Source organism: Anopheles bellator, chromosome 2 (assembly GCF_943735745.2).
Source record: "Anopheles bellator chromosome 2, idAnoBellAS_SP24_06.2, whole genome shotgun sequence".
In the NCBI taxonomy this organism is placed as follows: Eukaryota; Metazoa; Arthropoda; class Insecta; order Diptera; family Culicidae; genus Anopheles; species Anopheles bellator.
Window position 1 is genome coordinate 62557741 of NC_071286.1, and position 26455 is coordinate 62584195.

The following is a 26455-nucleotide window of genomic DNA, read 5'->3' on the forward strand; positions in this document are numbered from 1 at the left end:
GCATCACACAAAAGTTAATCAATTCGAAAACAGTTTTCGTCTTATTTTCCATACACATCTTATCGGCTCCTTCGCCCATGGGGGGGGGATTTCTCGCTTGCAGGGCAAAACGTTTTTTCATTAAACAAAAAAATTCGGGCGCTTTTCGACGCACGGGTCAAGTTCGTCCTGTGCGAATTCCCAAAAGCTTCGGCGCGGATGTCAGCAACAAAAAATAATAATAATAAGCTGGTCCTTCAGCAACAGCACCAAGAGGAATGCCAAAGAATGGAACATCAATTTTCGCCTCAGCGCGTTAGCATCGAGCATCGGGCTGCCAACAGACACACACGCGAGGGCGGGCTTCAGTGCCGGCCTTTCCATGCCGCGAGCCGGCCGCAAAGTCTGAAGAAGTTCCGCCCGCGGTCTGAGCCGGTTGGTGGTTTGCTGTCGATGATGAAACGATTTTCGCTCGCGTCTGCGGAGGGCCAAAAATGAAATAACGACTTCTGCGTACTTCCTTCTGTGCCGGGACCGCGAATATTTATGAGAATATTTTTGTTTCGGCTTTTGTTCTTCGTGCGCCACATCTTATGGCGCGCGCGTGCATTTTTCTCGACGCTCGTTAGAAGGACGCTCGCTGTTGGCTTTTCTTAGCTCGCCGCATTTCATTGTCGGTGCACGAAGCGCGAGTTTTTCCTCGCTTGCCACGGCCGATAGAGGTTCGGAAAACAAAAATAAAATTAAGCAAAACATCTCCGGTCTCATATCGGCCGGCCCGGCCAAACGGCTTGCCTGTGGCCGGCAGCATACGAAGGATTTACGCGCGCGCGCGCCGATACCGGTGAGTGCGGTTCCCAGTAGGTTTATGGAAATGTGGACCCCTTTTCCGGACCGGCAACCCGCGCATTCGGCGAAGCGATTTTCGCATTTCTCAGCGTCTTTTGATGCTTTTTGAGGGAAGATAAGTTCGGGGCGATGAGATGAACCAAACCGGCCTCGGGCACCCAAGGCAAGTCTGCTGGCGCCTGTATTTGCATCCTAAATTTAGATTTCTCGCACACTTTCGCCCCGAACGAGTTTTTATTTAATTTGCAGTTCAAATCATCCCTTTTCTTTCAGTTTTACGGACAATACGGAAGTCTTGCCCGTATCGAAGGTCTGTGAGGGACTTGGCCAAATTACGGAAAGGGCTATGGTTCTTCAATCCCTTACCTTTGGTAAGGAACAAATTCCTTGACACGAGCTTCTTATGTAGAGCCTGAGAAAACCTTTTTAGCAAATTAAAATGCATCTGCTATTGCACTTACTTAAAATCGCTTTCCCTCGTCCACTGGGTAGAGAATGTTTAAGCCCACGTTTAAGCAAATATTTATGATAAAACATTGCCGTTTCGATCTGGGCATTTTCCATCATCCGTTGACCATAACAGAATCAATATAGAACACAGATATTGGGATCGCATCCTGAAGACAGCCGCGTCCGGCCGCTAACGGTTTTCACACTCAATCATCGACGCATTAATCGGCGCGCGCTGTCGATACCTCCGTTCACGAGCCACTGGCCAAGTTGCTGCTCCTTGCGTCTTGGCGGTGCACTGTGTCATAATTGGTCGTAAAATTTATCTAATCAAATTTAACTGCCCTCGAGCGGCGCCCCGGGCACGTCCTATTATCGTAATGGAATCTCCGCCGCAGGACCCGCGCCGTACGCCCAAAAGTGCCAACGGGATGTGTAATGCAACATAATTCACGATAATAAGGGGATTTCATTATTTCTGGCACCCTCTGGCGTCGTCCCATTAGCTGTCCAGAGCCCAGCCCAAGGCACCGCGTGAAGCTGGGAGCCGAAGGACAATTGTTTCGAGTAGTAATGTTCCCATTTCTTTGCTGCCACTGGTCACTGGGCGATTGCATCGTGACACACATTCGACCGACCCGACCTTGGGGAAATTCAATTTCGGGACTTATCCGTTTTAACCCCGTTTTCCCGCTGTGGGCTGGGTGGAAATTTATGGTCCGTTCCGTACGCGTTTTAAGAAGACGGCCCGCATTTCGTCGGCCCAGCCCAAAGAGCAATGGCACTTTGTTCGATTTTAGGCTCGATAAAAAATGAGAAGACTGGAACTCGAAACGCCTCCTTTGGCCGTGGTGACCCGCAGCTAGGCTGGCTGTCTGGTTTGCTGTTTGCTAAATGAACGAAGCTCTCTCTCTCTCTTTCTTGAACTGTGACGTCTCCTCCGAGCATCCGATTCGTAGGTTTGCACGTCAAGTTTCTGTAGAGGCTTCCGTGAAAGATTCCAAACTTATTTATGGAGGTCACCCTCGTCGTCGGGCTTCCCGTCGGGTTTGGCCGAAAAGTTTGCTGCCCGCTGTGTGTTTGTGTTTCTGCTCAAGGTCCTGCGCGTATGGGCTCCCCGTTGGGCTGGGGCCAGATGGGCAGAGCCAGATAGTGACAGCACACATTCCTTTTTATCACCTCGCTCCCGGTTCGACTGCTTCGGACGGGTCCTTGCGGCCTTGCTCGGTGGCCCAAAACGGGGCCCCAAATCTAGGACATGGGAGTACTCGGCCCGAAACGGCCCGACTTTCGTTGGTCGCTCCAGGGGCGGCCTGCAACCAAACCAGCAGCAAGCTCTTCTTCCGCGAGTGTGCTGCCTTCCATTTGACGGAATTAATTCACCCAGGCCCTACCGATAGGCCGTACGGAGCAGGGGTCTTATGTTTATATCGCACATAAAATGATAATTTCAGGACGCGGCCTGTGTTTGGAACGCTCTGGAACCCACATATGCTGGCGGAAGCAGATGTGCTCCCGAGGACCTCGGCCGTCGGCTGAAGCCAAACATTCGCCGCGCTAGGCTGATTGCTTGCAAAGGGGGCCTTCGTTAACTCCGCCTTCCCACCACCTCCCCCAGTTCCTTCGCGTGTGTCGTGACCTCGGGCACTTTCTTTCTCTTGGCGCATTGTCTTACGCTCCAGTTGGGCCTCGGGCGCCTCCAGTTTGTTACTCCAACGCCACCGACGCGCGCTGGTCTGGTTGGCAGCAAAGTAGCTGCCATTTCCGGCAAGCAGCGGGATTCGCGTGCCCGCCCGTGTGCCTTACCCCATCACTTGACCCATTTAACCGCTGAATGTACAAACTGCAATTGGGTACAAGACACTCGGCGCTCGCGTTACAACGGAAATCACGAACGGCCATGTTCATTCGTTTTCTGTGATATTTGATTGCTGCTGGCTCGCTTTTCGACGCGATGTTCCTTTTTTTCCTGCCCGCTACACTGAGCACTGGGCTGCAACCGCGAGGTCTGCGATGGAACCGTCGGAAAAATCGAACGAAAATATTGCACCGCCTTCCACCAATTTGTTTTTTTTTTTTCGTTGCTTTTGCGGGCGTGAGACGGACCACGGAAGGATTGAATTTTCCGGTGAAACTTTGGCACCCCCCAAACCAGATGGGCAAACGATGATTACACCGGTCGACGATCCGGTCGGCCTGTGGCTAATGCGCTCTACACACGGGAACCTAATTTCGGTTCACCTGCCCAACCCGACTTTGGGGCCTTCTCCCCCTTGTGCTCCCGTGAGTCCACTCTCCTTCGCTGCGGCTTCGCGACTGTTTGCTTATCGATAATTGGAATATGTTGCCCCGGTGTGTGGTGGATGTTTGGATGAGGCTCTTGGCTCACGGGCGCAGCACTGTGGCGAGGTCTGCTGTGTGGCGACGGCTTTGTTTGTGAAGGGCTTATTAGAGATAAGATTCTCATTTAACGTTGATTAACAATATATAAATACACCGTCCTGCGCCGAATTATTTTCGGGCATTAGGGTCCCTCTCGGTGGGGTTATTTGATTATTTTTAGAACCATGCCCTTCTTAAACCGTAATCCTAAGAGTAGACAGTCATTGGTGTTGAAAGAAGCAGCTATGTGAGAATGATCTCTGAGATAAATCCAGGTATGGCTACTGGAACAAAAAACCAAACCAAAGAACCATAGATGGACCCCAAACAAATAATAAATAAATAAATGAAAGAATTAATATAGTATTTATAGCAGAGCTCGTATCAAAGATTGGCGTCATTGTATAGCAAAGAGAGTTTCAAAAGTTTACTCAATATATTATCGTAGCGGGAAAATTAAATTACTCAAACACTTATGGTATTAACAAAGTGTTATCTTTCAAGGGCCACAATCCCAATATCGTAAAGAAGTGAAAGAAAATTTCTTGGGGGTCATTGGAGGGTGAAATGGAACATTAAAAAAGTCATTGTGAGCCAACTACTTAGGGTCGCCATTACCAGCACTAATAAATAACGATGAACATCAAGGGAATCTCCAGCGACTCAGTACAAGTTACTAAAATCGATCTTACGCTTAGCACAAGGCAGAAAAACTATGGAAATTTATTCTTGCAAAACTTTCGTTTCCCTAACACATCATAACAGCGAAGGTTGACCTCATTCGACCACACTAAATCTATCCCAGGATGGCCAGAAAACAAGCTCAAAATGGCATTGATCTGCTTTCAGTAATTGATAAACAACACGACAGTCCGAAAGAAGACATTTCTATGCTTTATGCTCTGAAACATGGACCAAACGGCCACATTGCGACACAGGTTTGTGGGCTAAACTGAGTAGAGCATCACGATAACAACCGAGCGACTGACAACAGCATTCGAAGTGATCTACCAGCATTTCTCCGGAGCCTTTCCGAAAAATCCTCCATTCTGAGGACGTTCCTTTGCATGCGCCGCGTGTAGTTTCGGTGCGCTTGTTAGCGTAGATTGATGTTTGTTGTTATTAATATCATCATCGTTCAGCAGCCCGGCTCGGCATGTAAGGATGCCCGAAAATGTACACCCATCCCAACGGCAACCGCTGGCGGGACACTCGACCGCCACAGCGTGTCAACATGCTGTATCCGCAGCGACAGCAACAAAGTGGCGCAAGCCGAAAAACTCGGACTCGCCGTCGGAAGTGAGAAGCGAAGCGTGTGCAATCAAAGGCGGTGGAAAAATCTAAAAACAATCGACAAACCATGGCGGACCAGCAATGGAAGTCGGGAATGCAAACGTCGAAGAAAATCGGTCCGGCGTCACTGTAACTTTGTCGGTGGAATTGATTGGAAAACATTAGGGGGAAACAAATTTGCCACCCTCGGTGCCGGCCGATCCGGCGTTGGTGTGGTGGAGCGCCTCGGGCAAACATTTTCGCTTTCATGTACTTTTCCCCGGGGCGAGGTTTCTTTTTTCCCTGCCACGATCCACGACACGCCGGCGTACGTCGTGAATCGGAGCATCGCGCACTTCCGTTCTCGATTTACATCTTGGCGATTTTTACATTCCGCTTTTCGGTATCGCTGCCGCTTCGGTTGGCGGATGCGGAAGATGTGGAATAAATATTTTGCAATAAGTTTCACGAGCCGGGGGAGGTTGATCGAAACCCGGTGCCAGGGGAAGGTTGAATGGGCATCAGTTGGTTGTCGAAATGAATAAAACACAGATATCGGCGATCCATATCACGGCGGTCCAGAAGTAGTGAAGCAACCACACTTTTATACCATACTTTTCATAACTATTTCTTGTACTTTAGGCAATTTGTTTCTAATTACGACTGTTTTTATTCATAAGGCCGCACTCAGTTCTTCGGTTTCCTCAGTGTTAAGGAGAATTCTTTTCGTCCCCAGAATGGGTGAATATGAGCCGATTGATAAACAGGTCCTCCATATTATCCCAATTTACCCAATTTTCAATTCCAATGCTGTGCTTTGGCAGATGTTTTTGAAAATACTACAAGCAGTCCCTCGTTTGAGAAATATGGCGTAGATTGAGCAAACTTCGCATTCATCTTATCTGCAGATATACTTATTAATATTTTTAAATTACAGGGCATGAACTATCCTTAGTTTAGTATACACATTTTCGCAGTTAATCAAATTTAGTATCCAATGAAAAATAGCTTAACCTGTGTACGAAACCAACCAAGAAAAATGTGTACAAAAATACAAAAAAATCGTTAAATGGAGATGAAAATAAACAAAATAGTCGGTTGTATGCGAAAACTCTGACGCAATCTAACATCATCCTCTTAACGACAAACCGTCAATGGAGAGAGTTGTAGGCCAATGATAACGGACATTGTGAAGTCGGTTAGTCATGATAGAGACATGTTACACAGCTCAACCAACAACTCATTTATTTCAACCACTGTTCACTGGACGACTAAGTGGCCACCGAGATCACCAGATTTGACGCCACCATAATTTTATTTGTTCGGTTAACTGAAGTCAAAGCTATACACTAACAAGCCAAGGACTCTAGCTGCCCTCAAGAGCAATGTTCGCAAGAGGTTCGCGAAACGCCAAAAAAACGGGACACATTAGGTTACCAAGCTTACCCCTGGCCATTGGCGCGATATCATCTTCCAGAAAGGATTGCAATAAATCTTCTTGGATAAATATGAAAAGTTTTTCAAATGGACAACAGTTGCTTCACTGCTTATTGAGCAACCTAATAACGGAGCTAGCCGCCGAACGGACGGACATTGGGACGTCAGAACATTGATTTTGGGGCCACAATGAGACTGAGCAGCATAAGAAACACCGTTCGTTGACCGAACACCGGGTTTGGGATCGGTGTTGCCCCTGCTCGCCACCAGGCTCGTTTCAAGTGCCGTGGCCCTGGCCGTGGCATGTTGGAACATAAAAAGCACATGGCCATCGCCGGCCCCGATTACTGTCGTTCGTTACGTGACACGGACGCGGGTGGCAACAACAACAACAACAGCGAGCACTACACCAAAATATGTTGCGCCGTGGGCTGTGCTGTCGTTGGAGTCGAACACTTTTATGGGACCGTATTTGCATAAGTCAATACACAGTCGGTAAGGCCGGGCCCCGGTGCGACAGGATCGGTTGCGAGTGCGTAGCAGCAAAAGGAAGAGTTGCCTCTCGAAACGGAGCTTCACAGAATGAGAGAAAAGTAAGGAAAAGACAGTAAAGTGGTCCGATTTTTCGGTACTGAATTCAAACCGTAAACCGAAACGGGCTGCGGGTATTTGTTTGATTAAATCGTTGCACACAATACGTCCTGAGATGGTGCGCTACAGGCCGCCGAAGCTCAAACAGTCGCTTCGCTTTATGATTACGGTTGATAAATTCAAATAAATTACCGTCATTCCACCGGCACAAAATGGGCACTAATATTGCTTCCGATTTTATCAATTTTCTCGAACAAAATCTATCGTCTTGTGGCTGCTCGAGCCGAAGCTCCCGGTGGTTGGGTGGATAAGAACCCAACCGAAAGGTTAGGTTCCATCCCGTCCACTCCAATGCCACGTGGCATTTTTACACCTTGTCCGGGCTCCGGGTGGGCCGATGTTGTTGTAATGATCATCATTTACTACATCCTCCTCCACGTGGTGCCATTCTCGACAACCTTGGCGCGCGGTCGGCCTCGTAGCTTCTTGCCTCGCCCTGCGATTTATGACGCTTCTGGCAAGACTTTGACATTTAGAGTTCGCCGCGAACGCAGCACCGGACCGGGACCATTTTCATTTCTTTCGTTGGGCAATTGCGCATGAAATAACGATCATGCCAAAGAGGGGGTTGCGCATCGCGCGAGTGTCGTGCCTGGCGGTATTAACTTTTTGCACGTGGCCCACGTGAGGCCCACCACTGTTGCAGGCGGCACTAAAAATAAAATGAATTCGCGGCCGCGAAGCCGGAACGGCGGAAGGCACAATCCATCCGTCCGGCGAACGACGATCGAAATCGCGCCATGCATTATGGAATGTTTCTTCGGTACAACATTAGCACCTTCGCGCAGGACGCAGCGGCCCTGCCGGGGCTGGGGCGTGGGTCCGGGAGGACCACACGCCGCGATACACCGGAATCGGATTAATAAAATTCTTCGCTATCGATTTTCCGGCCGCCCACCGGCCGGAATGGAATGTTTCGGGCGCCTGCACCGAACATCGCCGGCCGATGGCCGGTGCCGTGGGTTGGAGTTTGAATGTTTCCTGTTTCCCGGAGCTACGAACCGACTGGTGGAGCGCTGGTGATCGACTTTTACGATACCGACGCAGCACGGTTGAAGCTAGTCGGTCGGTCGGTAGTATGTTTACGAGAATGTAATATGGTCAGCTATCACCAGCGTGGCCATGCTCGTTTTACCTTCCTGCCACCGGCGGCGATAAAGTTCACTGGTTCGAATCGAACAAAGTTCCAGTTCCAGCGAGGCCGGCGAAGGCATTCCGGTCAGAATTAAAAAAGTTGCCATCGTTTTCGGTCACCGAGCGAGTGACAGTGAACGGCAAAAAGGGGAGCTGGTGTTCCGGCCGCCCCGAGAAATGCAATAGTTTTAATGAGTTTAAATGCTTTTGACGTTGCTCTCGTCCATATTTCTACGTTCGTTTGAGTTGCTGAACAAAATTGCTCTACGTTTGCGCATCGCTCGGTAAGTTTCGCGATGAGCTGTTGCATTGCCCCATTTTTGTTGTAAGTTTTCTTGGCAAACTCCAAACGTTTCCAGCTCCATCACAGGGCTCCACAGAAGGGGCTTAATTGGGCTCAATTTTTTATGCCTCCAGAAGCAGATTACAAATTTAATATTTAAACTGAATCTGTGCGCCAAAATCCTTGATTTAGTGTCAGTTCCGACAAGCAACAACTTAAGATACGCTTAAATTTCCTTCCAATTTTTCTTCCTCCTTCATTTTGGGTCGCAAAACATGTTTGAGTTCAAGCACTCCGGGGACTCAAAATGACTTTACAACAAAAATCGGGCACTTTTGGATTATTACGCAAACTTTGACCCACACATGGGTTGCTCTTTATTAACCCCCTTTTTGGGAGGATCTCAGGACACCGACAATGTTTCAACTTCGCTTCGCTGATTACCCAACGCACACATGCCTACTGAGCGTACCAACGGCCGTCAAGCTCGCGTTGCTCGGCAACGAGGCACAGCGCGGAGCGAGTTTTGTGCTTACTTCCGGCAGCGGGTTATTGTGTTACGAAACGCTCAAGGATGTTTCTATTTTGATAATCAACACCCTCTGCCATCAGCACTGCTGCTGCTCGACGGCCGCTGCTAGTTCGCTGCTCGGCGCGGCTCGCGATCCATTAAATGCCGCTCGGCGAGTGTCTTAAAAATATCGCGCCCCGGAATGGAAACGAAAGACAAAGGAGAGGACGCAAGAAAGGACACCCTATGCTATGGCGGCGCGGGCGCGCTCGTTCGTGCAGCGCCAAAGAAGGCAACCAACACATACACGCGGGCGGGCGCGGATGTTGACACTAAATGAAATGGTCGAAAGAAAAGTGAAGCGAACACAGAAAGGCGGCCGGAACGACATAATGGCGAGGGCGCCCGGTGTGAGGACCCGTAGGCGTGCTCCTGAAACGCGCGTAATGAAAAGTGTAGGCTAAATAACACTGTAAAAGAAGTAATGAGATATGTGCGAAGGCCAAGCGAGCAGCGTTTGGTGGCGTTCTGTTCTCCCAAGTAAGTGCACCTTTCACAGCGGTACCAGCTCAAGGTTGTTGGGGTTGGGCCTTCATGGTTCATTCAAAACATCGCTCGGTCGTACAATAATTCCGTCCCCACTGATCGGACACCGATCAAAGGCTGCGGTGAACCGTTCCGCGCAATGGAGGCGCATGGTGCCTGATGCGACTGTTGCCAATGGAGACGCCCAGTACTAGGTGGCCTTTATTTTTCCACGGTTAACATTTTGACGTCCCGCAGTTCGCGATTCCATTTAAAAAGCTCTCCAAAGCTCTCGCCTCCCCCTTTTTGATTCTATTTTTATGTTCATCCCATCCACGGGACCTCGGGACGAGAGTCACAGGCATGGCAGCTGAAGTATTTCGCCCTCGAGAGCTTTCCATTCCTTTTTCGTGCCGATTATTTTTTTCATTCACCGTCGAAGTGAGGGTCGCTTTAAGTGTCTGTGGCCCAGGTGGGGCAGGTTGAAATGCTAGCAACCCGCACCCGCAGTCCACTACTGCGAACACGGCCCACAGGACCTGCCTGGCGTAATCAGTGGAGCACGTGTTACCCAATTCGTTTAACGTGAAGCCTTCCGATGCTTAACTACGCGCCCGGTGACCTCTCCGGTCCTCTGGCTCTCTGCTGCTGCCGCTCTCTCTCTCTCTCTCTCGCTTCTTCGCTCGAGTGCTCCCGCTCTCTAGGAATATTATTTTTCGTTCGAAATAAAATCACGTTCTAGAAAAAGTCCTTGCCACTAGAAAACGAGAGAGAGCGTGAGAGTGAGAGGGCGTGAGAGAGCTTCCCGTAGAGCGTACATTGGCGGGAATCACGGGTGGCTGGAATGAAATAAAAATCGGGACATTCGCCGTGGCGTTGGGGCAGAGCCTTACCGTGCGACTAGCTCGCTACACACCTCCCTGGACCGCCCACGAGAGAATGCCCACGTTTCCAGTGTCCAACGTCCTGCGGGGGCCGCTGAGTTTCGGTTTTATTCGATATCCTTTCCAGGTCCCGGCCCCCGGGCTCTGGGCCACGCTCGCTCTCCCGCTTTGATAATCGATAGCCCCTAACGACCACGGCTCGGTCCCGAGCCAGGTGCCACCAGCACCACGCGGAGAGGGACCACCATCGATTGTGGGAAATGAAGTTGACACATCGACAAACCCCGCAGCGCCCACTTGTCATTGGCCTTGAAACATCGTCTAATTGCCGTTTGATCCTGCCACCGGCCCACCAGCACCAGCCCACCACTACCGAAGCCTGTATCGACTGGCTGGCGTTACATAACAATTGCCTTCGTGGGGCAGTGGGCGAATTTTCCTGGAAAATACAATAAACATGTCTAATCGAATACGCTAAACACACCGCACCGTACCGCGCGCTCGGTGTGTGGCGAATTCGAAACCCCGAACTCGGTCCTGGCTCTCGTGGGACGGCCTCGAAAGGATTCGCTCAAAAGAGACGGCACGCTCTCTCTCTCCCGCTCTCGCTCTCTGGCTTCGAAAAGGATCCATACGAGGTGCGAGGTGCCGGACACGGATTACGGCAGGTCATTGGGGTCCTTTCGGGATGCGGGCTTAGGACCCTTGCGGGGTACTCTGACCTCTCCAATACACTTTCCAACCCACGCGCTCTCTCTCTCTCTCTGTGTCGCTTCCACTGACTTTTCTTCTCTCTCGTTCACATCCGGAGTGGATTTCAGCAAGAACCAAATCCCCAATCGATCAACCCCAACCGTGTGCCCGAACGGGGTCTTGGGGTCTCTCAAAAGTCCGCACACGCACACATACACCCCGCTTCAAACGGGGATGATGGGATATTTACCATTCGCTAGCTGCAGCAGCGACGTTCCGGTAGAGTTGGGGTCGTAGTAGAGCGGATCGCTGAAGGACTGCGCGGTGGCCGCCGGAGTCGCCGGCGCCAGCAGGGTGACGAGGGCTAGGCCGAGCACGACCAGGGGCACCAGCCGGTTCCGGCGGGCGCCGCTCAGGATGCTGACCACGGTGTGGTGCAGCCCCCGGCCGCCCCAGGCCGTGCGATTCCCGCACGCTCTCACTTCGCTGTTGGTGTTTCGGTTGCTGTCGTCGTTGAAGGTGGTGTCGGGGGCACTGCTGCTGTTGCTGCTGCTCCTGCTGCTAGAGGTCCTGCTGCGGCTCCTGCTGCTGCCGCCGGTTGTAGTAGTGGTGGTGGGGCTAGTGGTGTTGGTCATGGCACAACGGAAGGCTGAAGCTGCGTTGTCTTGCGGGGCCGCGTACGGGGCCGCCCTTGGCCGTGTCCCACGCATCCTCGAGGACCTCTGGCGCACTGACGCTGCATCGCTGCACGGCTCGGGCCGCACCGTGGCCGCCAGCAACGGAGGTGGTGGCTGTGGTGTCCCCGTGTGCCGGGTCCCTTCGGTCAGTGGTCCGGCCGCGCCTCGCAGCATAGTGGTCACACTACAGTTGTGATCGGTAGTAGTGGTAGTAAGAGTAGTGGTGGTGTTAGTTGCTGCTGCTGCTGCTGCTGACTTTCGGCTGCTGCGAGTCGGCTGCGGTTGAGGCATCGCCAATCCGTCGGACGACGACGAGAGTAGTGATAGTAGCGGTGATGGCTTCATTGCGTCCTTTTTTTGACCGAAAGGGAACCCTTTCGTTGTAAAAAAAAGGAACGCCTTCCCCTATCAAGGGTAGCACCGCGCGGACATGGCTTCGCTTCCGCAACGTGTCCTCCCAATTCACACAAACACACACACACACACTCACACACACACCGGAAGCGGCTTGTTTCACGCTCCTTGGCTGAGACCTCGGCGGTGGCTACATTTGTGAGGTGCACCGCAATTGCCAGGTATCGCCAAAGGAGGGTGCCGGAGAGCTCAGAGCGAGTCCTGCTGACTCGCGGGAACGTCGGGACAAGAGCAGCGTCTCTCTCTCGGCGAGCACCGACACTGTGGCTGCGTACTGTGGCTGCGAGCGGGGTCCACCTTTCTGGTTTGCCTCCAACACTGGCGACTGCTGGACGTGTTCCAACTTCGCGGCGATCCACACAACCCAGGGGCTAGCACACCAGCCTAGGCATCACTAACACTGCGGGGTTGGGCCACCCCACTGGAGCCAATGGCCAGGGACCCCGGTCACCATTCGTCGGTCGGTCGGCTCGGCAGCACTTCCGGTGGCTCCGGTCGGCTGGCTGGCACCCGTTCGTCGTTCGTCGTTTTTCACCGATTTTCCAACGCAACCCACCCACCAGAAGCGCACACACAAACACACGCAGACAGGCGCACTCCAGGCCACACACCGAGAGCCGAGAGGGTCCGGGGCCGGTCCCGGGGACTACACCGTCGCCTTCAGACGGTTTGGGAGCATTTTCCCGGCGGCGGGCAAGCAGACGGCTGCTGCTCCTTCGTATGCTCGTGCCCCGTGGCTACGACCATCCCAGGACCATCGTTCGCCCGTCGGGAGCGGTACGGGCGAAAGAAGGCCACCCGAGACCGAGAGGACGAAAAAAGGCACCAACACGCACACAGACACTGACGGGCGCGCGACTCTCCTAGCGATGTCCCTGGAAAGTCCCAGCCAGCCAGCCAGCTAGCCAGCGAGTCGGCTCCGGTTGCCCTCTGCTAGCACGTCCGGGACCCGTCCTGGGGGCCCGTCTGAAGGAGCAGGGACCGTGAGGCGTAGTTCCGATCGCGTTCCGATACGAGCGCTGTCCTCCTGCGGGTGTGTTCCAGGTGCTGGGACGATGGCCGGGATTTCCTGCTGCTGCTGCTGCTGCTGTCGATTGGCGTTACAAAACCGTACTAGGCATAGTTTATGTACAGAGGGATAACCGGAGGTATTGTTATCGCAGTGGACGCGCACGAACTGACCGAGCGACGCGAGAGCACGGAATGGCACACGGGACGAGACCGCGCGCTGGCGAAAGCTCATTGGGGGGTCACACCACTCACCACGGCGGCACTCGCTCACGAGCGAGTGAGCGGAGCGGTGTGGTTGCCCTTTTTTGTCGATAAATCCTCGCCACGGTCACGGATCCTTCACGGAGTGAGCACCACCCGGGCGGTGGTGAATGAACCGGATGAATCGTTTCGGTTGAGCTTTCCGGGGAGGTGAGTGGTGTGTCTTTAGTATCCTTGCGGAAGGTCCTTCCTGTCCCCCTAAACCCGCTGTTCAGGTGAGGGTGAAAAGCTCTCGCTCTGAGTGGCGAAACACACGCCACGCCAAACAGTGCAGCCGGCGAGTGACCACCGTGGCGATTCATTCACAGGCTGCGATTGACAAGACGCGACGCGGCGTACTACACCAGACACCGCGGCGCAAACAAAAAAGCTCGTCCATGTGATGGTCGCTCGTTTTTCTTTTTCCTGCTTCAGGTTTTGTTTTGGAGACCATCAATTATGGAGCAGCAGTTGTAAGCATATCTCTCGCGTGGAGGGCCTTGGCTGTGCTGTGGCGACCGTGACAGGTTTTCATTTAAACTTCACAGTTTGAAGATGTTATTCGTATCCACCTTCCATGGACACTGTGATTTTGTTTTAAGGAAAGCGATTTTAAAATACTTTTTCATTATTTCCTATACAAAATTCGGGTGGCCGCTGACTTCAAGGAGCAACTCCGAGCAACTCGGCTAGGCGATGGAAGCCTTCGGAAAAATCTTCAAATTGCCCTTCAACACTTTTCGCTGCTGCTGGCCGATGTCAGCTGTGCGCAAGCTCTTCAACGACACTCAGTGCCTGGTGAGTGCCAGGCGCTGTGTGTTGTGCTTTTTTGGCGCAATGTAGAGCGGGCGGCGGGCTAGGACAAGCCGACCCAAATAGGAGTAGGACCCGAGTTGCGAGGGAGGTTGAGCAGAGGCTAACTAGAGCACCGAGAGCGCGAGAGAAGCTTCGTGTCCCCGCGTGAACCGTGTTCTGTCAGCGAAGAGCAGAACTTGGCCCGCGGACTTGGACGGACTCTGCCACTTTTGCTACTTTCTCTACGAGGGGCTGACTTTGGAATTGGACTCGCGGGCGAATTCCCTGGGTAAGGGTCCAGCGTCCCCACGGCCCAGTGAATAATCTGTGGCGGTGGTGGGAAACATTGGCCGCCAGTCTGCGGCACCACCACACAATGCAATCGATTATGCAACCAGAGCCTGCCTCGGAAAGCGACAATTAAAAGAGGGCCCAATACGGAACCGTGTGACCTCCAGGACACAGTCGGGGGACTGGCGTCTACGGGCCAGCCAGCCAGCCAGCCGGTGTTTGCAACCGACGGAGAGTCTCGCGATACGAAACACGCTCCGTGTGCCTAGACCGAAACGCCTGTCAGAAGGCATGCGCCATAGCACGGCGAGCAGGAATTTCAACAACCGCTCCGCTCTGTCAGAGCGAGGTGCCTTTGCTTTCGTAGACGACCGTACGGGACTGCCACCAGCTCCGTAAGTGTCGTAGTCCTCCATCGGAATCCAGGATGTCTGCAGCTCACGCCCGACCAATTCATAACATTTGAACACTCCTTAAGTTCTCGTTCGAATGTCAGCCATGGAAAGGTTGACCGAAGGAGCCAACCCCGAGATGTTCAGTTCCAAATTAATTTCTTCCCACTCCAGTCCGGTGCCCAACGGATGGACGGTGGCATGTCTCGGTGACATACCGAACCACGGGGTGAACCACGAAAGTTAATTACTCATTCTATCACACCGGTTGTCGAAGTCCACGGCGGGGCTGTCATCCGACCTCGGACCTCGGAAGGTGCATTTTTCATATCGAACGTAGCCACGCAAGTGAATAATTTGTGGGCCACGGGTGCGCGGGGCTCCGTTCACGGTGACAGTGACACCGAAAGCAATCAGCATGATCGCGCACTTTCGGGTTACTCCGGCCACCCGAACACGATTAAGGTGGTCCCAAGAAAATCACCGCCGACGACGACGACGGCGACTTTGGCTGGCTTTCTCAGACAACGCGACGCGACACTCGCCGAATCTAATCTCGGTCAGTCTCCTGAAAGCCTGGACTCCTGGACCTGAACAGAACATTAACCTTTTTCGCGCCACATTTAAACCGAAACGAACGTGGGGCTGGGGCCTATTAGACCACGTGCTTGCAATTATTTTCGTGTTTGTGGCACGGCACTTTCGGTCCGCTCACGAAAGGCGGTCCGGTCACGGGCAGAAGTTTACACTCGGTACATGAGGACACCATGAACCGTGGAATCATTCGCATTCATTGGCCAGCGTGTAATTAGAACGGAACAATGGTTTTAATAATGGTGTACTACATTTGAGCGATTTAAACAATCGTAGAAATTCGTTAACAAACAGAAAAAATGAAAATGTGAGAGAAGCTCATAAACGCGGCCCAATAAATAATTTAGGCCGTCTTCGTTTCCCATCTCGGGCTTTGGAGTTTTTAATTAGATGGTTCTACCATTTAAGATACGCCAGGCAATCGGTGATAATTGCTTAAACGTTGCTTAAACGTTTCTATAAAATTAAGTTAGTTTTGAAACACTTTCGCGTGTTCAAAAGATGATGTTAGAAAGAAGAAAGATGTTTCCCTGTGAAATGTGATTAAATGAACGTTTACATCAGGGTCATATTTTGAGGAAGTTTTCTATTGCTTAGATAAACTTTCTCAGTTTTTAAACAGTCATTCGTCTCGGTTTCCGTTATAATTTCTTCATTTTCTGTTGATCAACCTAAATTCATGCTTTCGTTTTGGTAAACAAGGTTCTATCTGCCGTTCGCTATCCGTAAATCAAATGCTATCATCAAACGCATCCCTCGTCCTATGGGGCCATGTCAGGGAGAAGCAGTAAAAACGCATAAACTGAAAGATCTTTCGCTTCGGCCAAGCCGCATAAGATGAAAGCCTGATGGCCAGGATGATGACGACCGGACGAACCATCTTCACCAACAGCCCCCCTCCGGTTTGAAATGTGAGTCCTTGCCGAATGACCACCGGTCGACTGTACGAACGCACAGTCAAGTAAATACTACCAACGACCTTGGGCCTTGGCGTGATTCTCCGTTGGCCATCTAATAGCCCACCACTAAGCTCGGCCAATCAAACAGACGGAGCGCACAAAGAAAGCGACAGAAACATACAATTATGCTGACCCCGGAGGGAAGAAAGTAGGCCCGCTGTCATCCAGCGGGGAACTCGATGCGAAACATAAACATTCGAAAATGAGTGAATATTATTTTTATTGCCGTTTTTTATGCGTTTCTTTCTTTGCGGGCCCCATTTTGGAAACTTCCGTCGGTCCACCGTCGGGGGGGGAACCGTGACGAACGAAGGCCGTAAATCGATCACAACGGGGGCTCGCCAATTCAACCAATCCCCAGAGCTGGTGAGCCTGTAGGACATTTCCAACCAGCACCGGCACTTATCAATCATTTCCACTAAAAAGGAAACGGAAACCGTATACCAAATCGGTGGTCCTCGCTGTTCTTCTCTACAAATATATCTAATTTTCTGGTCGCCATCCCTTGTCGACTGTGCCGTCCAAAGTCTCCCGTCCTTTCGATATTCGTCGCACATACTACACATTAATAATGGCTTTGTTCTATAATCCAAGAGGATTGTACTTTCGGGAGACGACGACGGCGACAACGACGAGCGCGAACAGCGGACGCCAGAAAACTCGCCAGAAGTGGCCACCGGTTTCAGGGGTTCGGTTTGTTTTTCTGCTTCTTCTGCATCATTACGCCACAGCCCCAAAGCGCCGACATCGCCCGGTCGGGGAAAACAAGACAACAAACACAACAGGGCACAGCAGTAAAAGGAAGGCAAACAAGTGGGAAGACCATCTCAGCTTGTGGCGGGGCCTGTAGTGGAGCCGGAACAAAACTAAAACTGTGGCTTCAATCGTCGGTGGTTTCAGGTGGCTTTTTATCGCCTACAAGCAAACCGTCAGCGAGGTATTTTTTCGGGGATGTAATAAAATACGAAATATAACGAATTACTAAACGAATGAAAAATAGTAATTTAATTATGAGCATTTTTTTTCTCATTTTTCGCTTCAACATTTCGTGGAATTTTCCTTTCAAGATTGATGTAGAATGTTACAAGATAACTCTCCCGTGCGGGTGGGACTGAGGACTAACGGTCGGACCTGTCTATAGCTTTGCATAAGAGTGACACATTGGCACCGGATATGCATCTTTTTTCATCCCGAAAAGGATGCTCGCTGCACTGTAACCCGAGAGCTAGTTCGGAGCAACTAAATCGATTGAAGAAGGAAGAGATAAGGAAATTGAACGAGTTACCCAAAGGGGAGAAACGATCAAGATTAATAGTATTTTAAGTGTCTGAATAATATAACAGTGGAGAAAGATAGAGACCAATTTTAGGGTCTCTCGTTAGCAGCGTTTGAAGACACGTCAAAGCGTCTGTAGCTTTGATGCATTGAGCACTTTGGAAATATCGTTAAAATTTTCCGAATCTTGTACTTTATTGTGGATAATGGGTAGTTTTGTCCATTTTACGTACCTCTTTCATTACTAAAACAATTAAAATATTTTGTTTACATCGCAATTTTAAATATTATGAATAATAATAAGTGCCACTATCCATAGTCATAAAGTACTTCATTCAAAGCTTGCAATGTCGGTTCTGGCAGCGCCCCTTATCGGCTGAAAGATGCAACTGGACTTTATCTAAATCAAAGTAGGCAGCCCGTTTTTAGTATGATTCGTTTCATTTAAAATGCATTCTGAGCATCTGATCATTCGCCATAACCTGGGTTTTACCGCTTTCGGCGGTGCATTGTTGAACAAAACCTAGCAGCATCCAAAACGGACGACGGCATCCGATTTTTAAATTAATTTCACAAATTACACACCATCCAACAAAAGTGGCATATTTATGAAAACCGGTCAATAGACCGGTTTCAGCAAAAAAAAAAAAGATAAAAAATCGGTGCTCCCCTCAGGCTTCCAGTGATCGCTTCCGGCGGAACCAGACATAAGGAGAAATGGGTTTACATCAATCATGCATAAGGCATTGAATTCGTTTGCGCCATTGCAACGGCCAGGATGCAGTGTTAGCTCGTCCGGTTTGGCGGTCACCGTGAAGTGCATCGAAGGACAGGGACCGGGCGCTGCCGTTGTTATCCTTGCGCCTGCGGAGGGAGGTGTTTGCGTGGAAGCTTATTTACCGACCGTTGGGGTTCGTCGCGGGAGGTGGTCCGTGTTCTTTATCACCCGGCGCAGCCAGGACGATGCCGGAGGGAAAGCCATCGAAAAGATCAATGAATAACGGGAGCGACCATTAGTCGTGGTGATGCCGACGCTGCTTCCAGGCGTCGGCGTGGAAGGATCCCCGTCCCCATCCTGGCCTTCCGGGGTTTCCGGTAACTCCCGGGCCCCTGGGTTCGATTTTTACTCGTCCATTAGTTATGCTTCTTAGCGTTTCCGCACTTTCGCACTGCGCCATGGTTTGATGTTATGCTTGTTTGGTTGCCCGTCAACGAAGCCACAGGATCACCATTTCTCAACCATAACGTTGATAGGTTCGTGGGGCTCCCGCTCGCGTAGTAATGGTACTTCCTTTCATTTATTTTCCCGTTGTGTTTACTTCCTTCTGCGCGCTTTTCTTACGCTTGTTTTGCTGTTGCGTGGGCTCGCCCGCTGGTGTTTTATGTTCCGGAACTTCCTTCCTGTCTGCCCGGGCGGTTCTGCTCACTGGCGGCGTACGTACGCGCGGCACGCAATCGGCCACGCAATTCTATCAACGCACGCGACTCCCGGCGAGAGGCAGAGCTGGCGAGCGAACGAAAGGCGACCATCATTAATAGATAGTTGATTAACATTTTTTATTACCTTCCGGATACTCCCCGGCATCCACGGATCAGCGAACCCAGAAGCCCGTGCCTAAAGGGCAGCACATTCTCGGTCAAAGTTCATGAACACCTTCGCCAGGCAATTGGGAAATTCCTCGCAGGCATTGGATCTTCAGAAGTTGAGAAGTCCTCGAAGCCTAGGAAATGCCTCGGGGCAGTACAGCGACCGGGACTGGGTATCGTCTCCTAGCCCCGAAGCGGAACGATGGATATCCTTCCGCAATCCTTTCGCTTTTCGTTACGGCTGCCGCGCGACAGGCGGGCCTCATATGGGACATTTCATTGTTTGCCCCGGTCAGGGACGATTACCATTAACAGTGCCATCATTCATCAAGCCAGTTTGGGTCCCAACGAGCACCAATCATTGACCCATAAAACGGACGTCGCAAGTTGGTTTCTTGGGGCATCAACCGAAACGATTTGCATTTTTTTAAGTTCTATGCCCCATTCGGAGGGCTGGATTGGAATTGGTCCATAGATTATTCATGACCTCTGACTGATACTAAGCAATGTTGCGATAATGATACAGAATATAAACACCGAGGCACAGGGCACGTGCGAAACACTGCAACGTTCCCATCTTCATCAGGACACACAGCCCATGGCCCATGGCCCAGGCTCATAACCCATTTTTCCTTGTCATGTTTTCGCCTTTCTTTTCGATATTTTCTATCCTAGAGCCTGTGGGACCCGATAAGACCTTTCGGTTTCCGGATCTAGATTCGGAAAGCCAGTAGGGAAAAAGAAATCTTGCACAAGCCCGTCTGACCAAAGGCAATATTAGAATGAATGCCCACAGTACCCATGGGGATTCGTGGCTGGCCGAGCGTTATCAGCGGTTTATCTTATGTTTTATGTTTCTTTGTGCCCACTAACGGGCAACCATAAGGACATCGGAGCGTTTGTAGACGATTCGGTCGATGACTGCGTCTAGTAACGTCGTCGGCTGAACCCAGGTGCACTGCACGAAGCACCACAGACAGTCGTTGGCAAAATTTCTTTATCCGGAGGTACGTTCAATATACGGAGAAAGGTTCGAGGGTTCGGCTTTCACTGTTCAGTTTCTGAAATAAGGTTCCAAAAAAACTTTGAAATAAAACAAGACAATCCATCAATAAAACTTCATTATTCGAATGCTTCTGGTACGGTTTTTCTAGCAAATTTCGCTGAAAGCATCCGAATAAGCATGTTGGTGTTATCGGAACCTTTCCTTGCGTTCCTTTCTGGTCGTATAGCAGATGGCATTTTTGGACGAAAAATGGCACTACAATAGCGAAATGTGCATCGATTTTCTTGTTCTCGGAAACTCATAGCTCCATGTTTCCTTCTCGGTATTAAGACATTGCGTGGGACAGTCGGAGATTTGGACGTTACTTTCGCAATCGTCAGGAACTCGACTTAATGCTGCCCTATTAGGATCGTAGTGTTTGGTTGGTAAATCAATGGCATCGTTTAGCATGCTGGAGAAACTTCTTGGCAGACGTTGTGGCTCGATCCGTTTCTGACCCACTTCCGGTTGCAGTTATTAGTCGGGCCTTTTCTTTCTACATTTGCCCAAAGCATATTCCGTTCCGAAAGCGACTCGCCTCCGGCGCATCCGTTCGGCCCATGTAGGTGTTATTTATTTCCTATCGCCAGCCAACCGTTGGGCGGATGTTGAAAAGTTTTTCCTGTTTCCTCCAGCGTTGAGGAAACGGGATAATTGTTAGAAGTTGTTCTAACATAGCCGAACGAGTCACGATATGTAGACCATTTCACTTCAATTCGTATTCGTAGCACCGCCCAGCACATGGCAAAGCTGTGGAAGTAATCACCGTGATGAAAGATAAACATTTGGTTACGGATGGACGGTCTGGTCCCGAAAGGATTCGAAAGGATTTTTTAGCTGATATCATCTTGTTGGATGGCATATTTGGTTTCTAATGGGCGACATGTAGGGCTGCGATATTTAGATAAATTTGGCTTTGCAGTGAAGAGCGTGGCAAACGTTATCTAAATTCGGGGATTTTTTGGCACATTTTACTGCAGTCAAGAGCATTTTGTGAACAACCATTTTTCAGTGAACAAATGAAGAAACATCTGTTTAGTTTCATACTCTTCCGATTCTTCATTCTTTATTTCAAGCTTTTCGAGTTCAATGTTTGACCTATTATTAAACATAAATATTTTATTGTTATCTAACCCAAAACTTATTCTAATCATACCCTATAACGCATGCGTTTTCACTTTCGACAGAGGGTTCAGTAGGTAGAAGGTGTCATGGGGAATGCTTTCTTACAAAATTTTAAATTAAATAATCTTTACAAGCATGGGACCTTGCACCAAAAGTATGTGAAAGACACCCAGCACATTAAATTATTTACATCCTTTGCTCTCTGGAGGCGTTTTGTAGTTTGTTGGTTTTCGTTTATTCATATCCTTCCCGCAGGTTGTTCGCCTTGCTCGTCGATGCGACTGCAGATTCGCAATACAGGTAAACTTCTGGCCGCAGACGTCGCAGGCGTGTGGCTTTATTCCTGTATGCGTTGACCGGTGCGTGACAAGCGATTCCCGATATGGGAACGATTTCGGACAGTGTTCACACTGAAACGGTTTCTCCCCGGTATGCGAACGTTCATGCACCTTTAGCTGCCCCTTGGTGCGGCAGCGTTTCTGGCAGTAGCCACACGCGAACGCCAACCGATCCTCGTGCACCGTCTGGTGTGCCTTTAGCGAGCAGAAGCTGGAGTAGTGTTTGCCACACGTATCACACCGATACAGAGGCGTCTCGCCACAGTTGGATCGTTCGTGATCGGTCAGAACGGTTCGCGAAGGAAAGTTTTTACCGCACCGATGACAAACGAACCGGAAACGGCGCGCTTCTTTGGCGCCACGATGCGCATACCGGATGTGACTCTGCAAACTTTCCGGGTCCTGAAACTGTTTACCGCAACTGCCACACTCCAGACGCTCGCGATGCATCGCTAGGGCATGGGAACGTGCTTCCTCTGCCGTTTCAAAGTACGTACCGCAGCAGGGACACTTGTGCCGCAGGGTACCATTAGGGCCGTGGTGCGTGAGATGGTTCTTGAGCCGCGTCAAACTGATGTACGTCCGATCACAGTACTTGCAGCGGTACAGCTTCTCTTGAGCGGTTCGCTTCATGTACTGTAACATCTCAAGCGTTTCCGCCAGCTGGCAGCCGTGAACACGCTCCAGGTGCCGGGCAATCAGATACTCTGTCGTGTACTGTAGCGGGCAGCGAGAGCACCGATAAGATTCGTCTACTATTTCATAGCTTTCACGCAAAGTCCTGGAAACGATCGATTCAGGGATTAGTTTTATCCGTTTACTAAATTTACTATGAGTGCAAACGGTACTCACTTCAATTGTTGCTCCAGTTTTTCTTCTTCCAGTTTGATTCTCCTGTAGAAGAGAGATAGTTTGTTTTTTTTCTGTTTAACGTATTGGTTAAGTCTAGCGCTTACATTTCATCCAACGCTGCCCTGGATATCTCGGGACAAGCTCGTTTTCTGGTGGATCTTGATTTTCGTTTGCCATTCAGAGATGTGACTTTGGCTGTGGCCAAGCCTTCTTGTAGCCTACTCGAACTTTTCTCCTTTCCTGGGCTCCTTTGTGACTTTTGTTTGCTGATGGGTTTATCAACACTGTCAACATTGCGCCACTCGCCATCTTCGCTATGTTCCTCCGAAGAGCGCGAAGAACGGTTCGAGTCGTTCAAAAATTCTTTCCAATCAAGATCCCTATCGCTGCCGGTGGGGTTGTTCGTGGCAGTTACTATGATTTCCGCTGTAGGTAATTCCCCCAAATCTTTCGCCGTTTTAAACACGTTCGGTTGTTCCGAATTCTGTGGCGTTGTTTCTTTGCGAATCGAGGGTATGTCTTTGCCGCGCAGATCAGCCCGTGCCACTACCCGCGTTTCCTGGTCCGAGGTGATGATCGTGTACCAGTGTTGCTGCTGGTGTTGACTATCGTCGCCGGTAGATTCGCAGTCATTTTTAAGAATCACACAAAGGTACGAGTCTTCACTTGCTGAATTACTGAACTCTGACATTTTCGGCGAATTCTGATGGCAGTTATCATAGCTTTTACATTGTGTAGCAAGTATTGCAGGTTCTTCAATGGCATCATCTCTCGCCGATACTTCCACCACAACTCCATCGTTTTCGGTGGTTTTACTGACGCGCAACCCTTCCATCTTCGACAGCTCCTCGGCACGATCTTCCTCGTTTTCTTCGATGAGATACTCCTCTTCCTTTTCGAAATCCTCAACATGATCCTCGTCCTCGATCTCGTCGAATGTTTCAAAATGTTCCTCCGTTCTGAGATTTTCTGCTTCTCCCAGTGGGCACATGGTTTGCACGCTGAATTGCACATTTAATACTTTCACCTTCTCACCACCACTCTCTTCCTGAACTGCCCTTTCTTCAACGACATCCATTACTTCGTCTGCGTGTTGTTCAACTGTATCAACAGCCAGCTGTACATCATGCGACTGTTGTGGATTTGTGTGGAAATCGGACCCTTCCGTTGGTGGCTCTTTGCCATTTTGATGCATAACCAAAGAGCATTTGGGATCTTTCGGAGGGTTTTTTTGTTTTGCTTGGCCCATTAAAGCTGAAAAAAGATTAGGTATGAATAGCTGCTGCCACACGTTAACTTTCATCTTGTTCCTTACTCTTGGTGCTAGGTGGTTCTGTAGATCTTTGGAGGGAGCAATTTTCTGGCCGACCACAGGTGAGTGGCCGACGCTTACGGTGTTTATTCAAGTTCCCGACGCAAGAAAATCGATCATTGCAGACCGCACAAATGTACGGCTTGATGCCGCTGTGTAGCGTAGAGTGGGTCACGAGGCTTTCCCGATGAGCGAATGCTTTATCGCATTTCTGAAAGAAAACCACATAAGAATTGCGCTGCAGGGCAAACGGGTATGGGGTGGCTTACATCGCATTTATACGGTTTTTCGCCGGTGTGAATACGCTCGTGCACCTTTAGCTGGCCACGGTTGTAGAAGCTTGCGCCACAGTAGTCACACAGATGATCCTTCCTCGCTTCATGCAAACCCCGATGTACGCTTAATGATGCTGCAGTCGAATAGTACTGATTACAGATATCACAAAGAAAACGCTTCTCGGTGCCACACTTGGATTTCATGTGGTTCCTGTTTAAGAAGAAACGAACTGCATTAGACTATAATTTATCACTACAATTATTAATTCAAATTAATGTTCAGATTATCGCACCGAAGTTGCACCCTCGTCCGGAACTGTAGGCCGCATGTTTCACACACTTCGTGTTTGGTGTTATTCGATTGCGATTCTCCGTGAAGCAACCTCATGTGATCGGTGTGCTGTTGTTCCTCGGTGAACGCTTCCTTACAGTGCGTGCAGTAAAACGATCGATGAGTTTGCGCTTTGTGTGTGTTTCTCTCCTCGACCGAGAGGAGCTTTACAAACAGTGCACAGGAAACCTCCGGGTGGTTCATGCTTTCGCTTGTGCCGTATGAGTGCGTCCAAGTTTATCAGCTCGTGATTACAGATCTGTAAAACATGTAAGTAAGAGTAAGATTCAGACACAAAGAGAATATACAAAGCATCCTACCGGACAAGTGAAGCGAATGTCTCCACTCTTTGGAACACTCTGGCGCGGACGACCCTGTTTTTTCGATTGACGAACGGGGACACAGTCTTGTTTCGCAGCAGAGGACATTTAATAAGCGTGCACTCGCTGTGATCACGTATAAATACTTCCTCGGAAAATTATTTGTTTGGCTGTTGCACGTGGCGGCAGGTATTTACCGTCAGTTACGAACATTTAAAAAGCATATGAATTTGCAAAAACATTTAACATTGTATTGCGCCAGAAAATAACTTGACTGTTTATTGTTGCTTAAACTTTTGGTACACGGTGAAAATGTACAAAAGTCATAATAAATGTCCTGTGAAAAAGGTACGTACTGTAACCGGCTTCACAACAATACAGGGTGACTACGGTTTTGAACTTGTTTATCAGAAAGCGTCGGAATTGTATGTTAATTACAACGAATAACAATACGCATGATTCCACAGTTCTTTTCTTTTGTTGTTTGCTGCTACGTTGTTTTTTGATCGGACTCTTCCGTTCTTCGGTTGAGCACCGTATTAAGTGCGATTCGTAGATGTTTTCCACCGGGCGTCAACCTGCCCGGTTGACATAATGACACGTAAACTTTCAGCTGTCAGTTTGCCGAATCCTCGCTTTCGACCACGAAAGTGGTTTTCTACAAAATTCTCGATAGGTTTTTAACATTATCTCCATCTACAATGGTTCTACTCACTAACGAAGAAGTAAGTGGAAGGTTGTGAAGATATATTATTTCAATTTGGTTAGTAACCCTTAATTGATTTGGGCTTCGTTCCACAGTTCCTTTCGCGGCTCATACTGTTAGCTCAATCGGCTCGGAAAGATTCCTCTTTTACGGTAACGATCAAACGATGTAAGTCGTCCTCTGCCGTTTTCATCGCACAATCCGCATTCACTCGTCCAATTGTCTCTTTTTGGGGCTTACAGACGACGGAAACGATCGGCCGAAGCCACGTGAAGGAAACCCCCCGCTACCGACACCGGCCGAGTACAGTTGCCTGATCCGGGCAAAGTCGCGCTCAAAGAAGCTCTCGACCGTGGTGAAGCGCGACGAGGTGGCCAAGTTTATGGAAACGTATGCAAAGGTGCTGCGATCCAGCATGGATGGACTGAAGAAGGTCAAAAAGGTCAAAAACAAAGCGAAAGCCGCGCAAGGATAGTGATTCGAAGCGAAAGGGAGGATGTGCTATGCGGAAAAAGTGTTCAGGAAGTGCTTTTCCCGCTCGCGGCACGGTGCAATTTAGACACACCGAGAAGTGCATTTCGTGCTTTATTCGTTTCATTACTGCCGTAAAAAAGCAAAAAAAATCAATATTTTATTCTCTACCACACTTTCCTCCCCCTGATCGGTTCGATGCCGATTTGCAATGTTTCCTAACACAGACACGGAATCGGAATCGCGACATGGAATCGGAATACGTTTTTGCCGCGCAAATCCACGCCGTACGCTGTTCGTATGGTTGCGGGCGACGACTATGTAATTTTGCTGTAGGTTTAAGCGAATACTGAATTTAATATAAAAGCAAAATGGTGAATTCAATGTGGGCGCTC

At 49.8% G+C, this 26455-nt stretch overlaps 3 protein-coding genes across 3 annotated transcripts in view; 1 reads left to right on the top strand and 2 right to left on the bottom strand.

Moving 5' to 3' along the window:
* LOC131207842 (sodium/potassium/calcium exchanger Nckx30C) overlaps window positions 1-11901 on the bottom strand; it is a 61956-nt gene extending 50055 nt beyond the window's left edge. The window contains exon 1 of the mRNA XM_058200471.1: window positions 11301-11901. Within this exon, the coding sequence (XP_058056454.1) occupies window positions 11301-11901 (601 nt within the window). The remainder of the gene's footprint in view (window positions 1-11300) is intronic.
* A 9736-nt stretch (window positions 11902-21637) lies between these two features.
* On the bottom strand, window positions 21638-25476 carry LOC131207843 (zinc finger protein 239-like). The gene is made up of 3 exons (XM_058200472.1): window positions 25462-25476; window positions 24746-24822; window positions 21638-22574 (listed from the first exon to the last, which is right to left on the bottom strand). The coding sequence occupies exons 1-3, from the start codon at window positions 25474-25476 to the stop codon at window positions 21638-21640; spliced, it is 1029 nt and encodes a 342-aa protein (XP_058056455.1).
* A 40-nt stretch (window positions 25477-25516) lies between these two features.
* On the top strand, window positions 25517-26438 carry LOC131210281 (signal recognition particle 14 kDa protein). Its single transcript, XM_058203508.1, has 3 exons — window positions 25517-25608; window positions 25685-25757; window positions 25832-26438. Exons 1-3 carry the CDS (start codon window positions 25585-25587, stop codon window positions 26062-26064), a joined length of 330 nt encoding a protein of 109 aa, XP_058059491.1. The 5' UTR covers window positions 25517-25584; the 3' UTR covers window positions 26065-26438.
* Window positions 26439-26455: the final 17 nt, after the last annotated feature.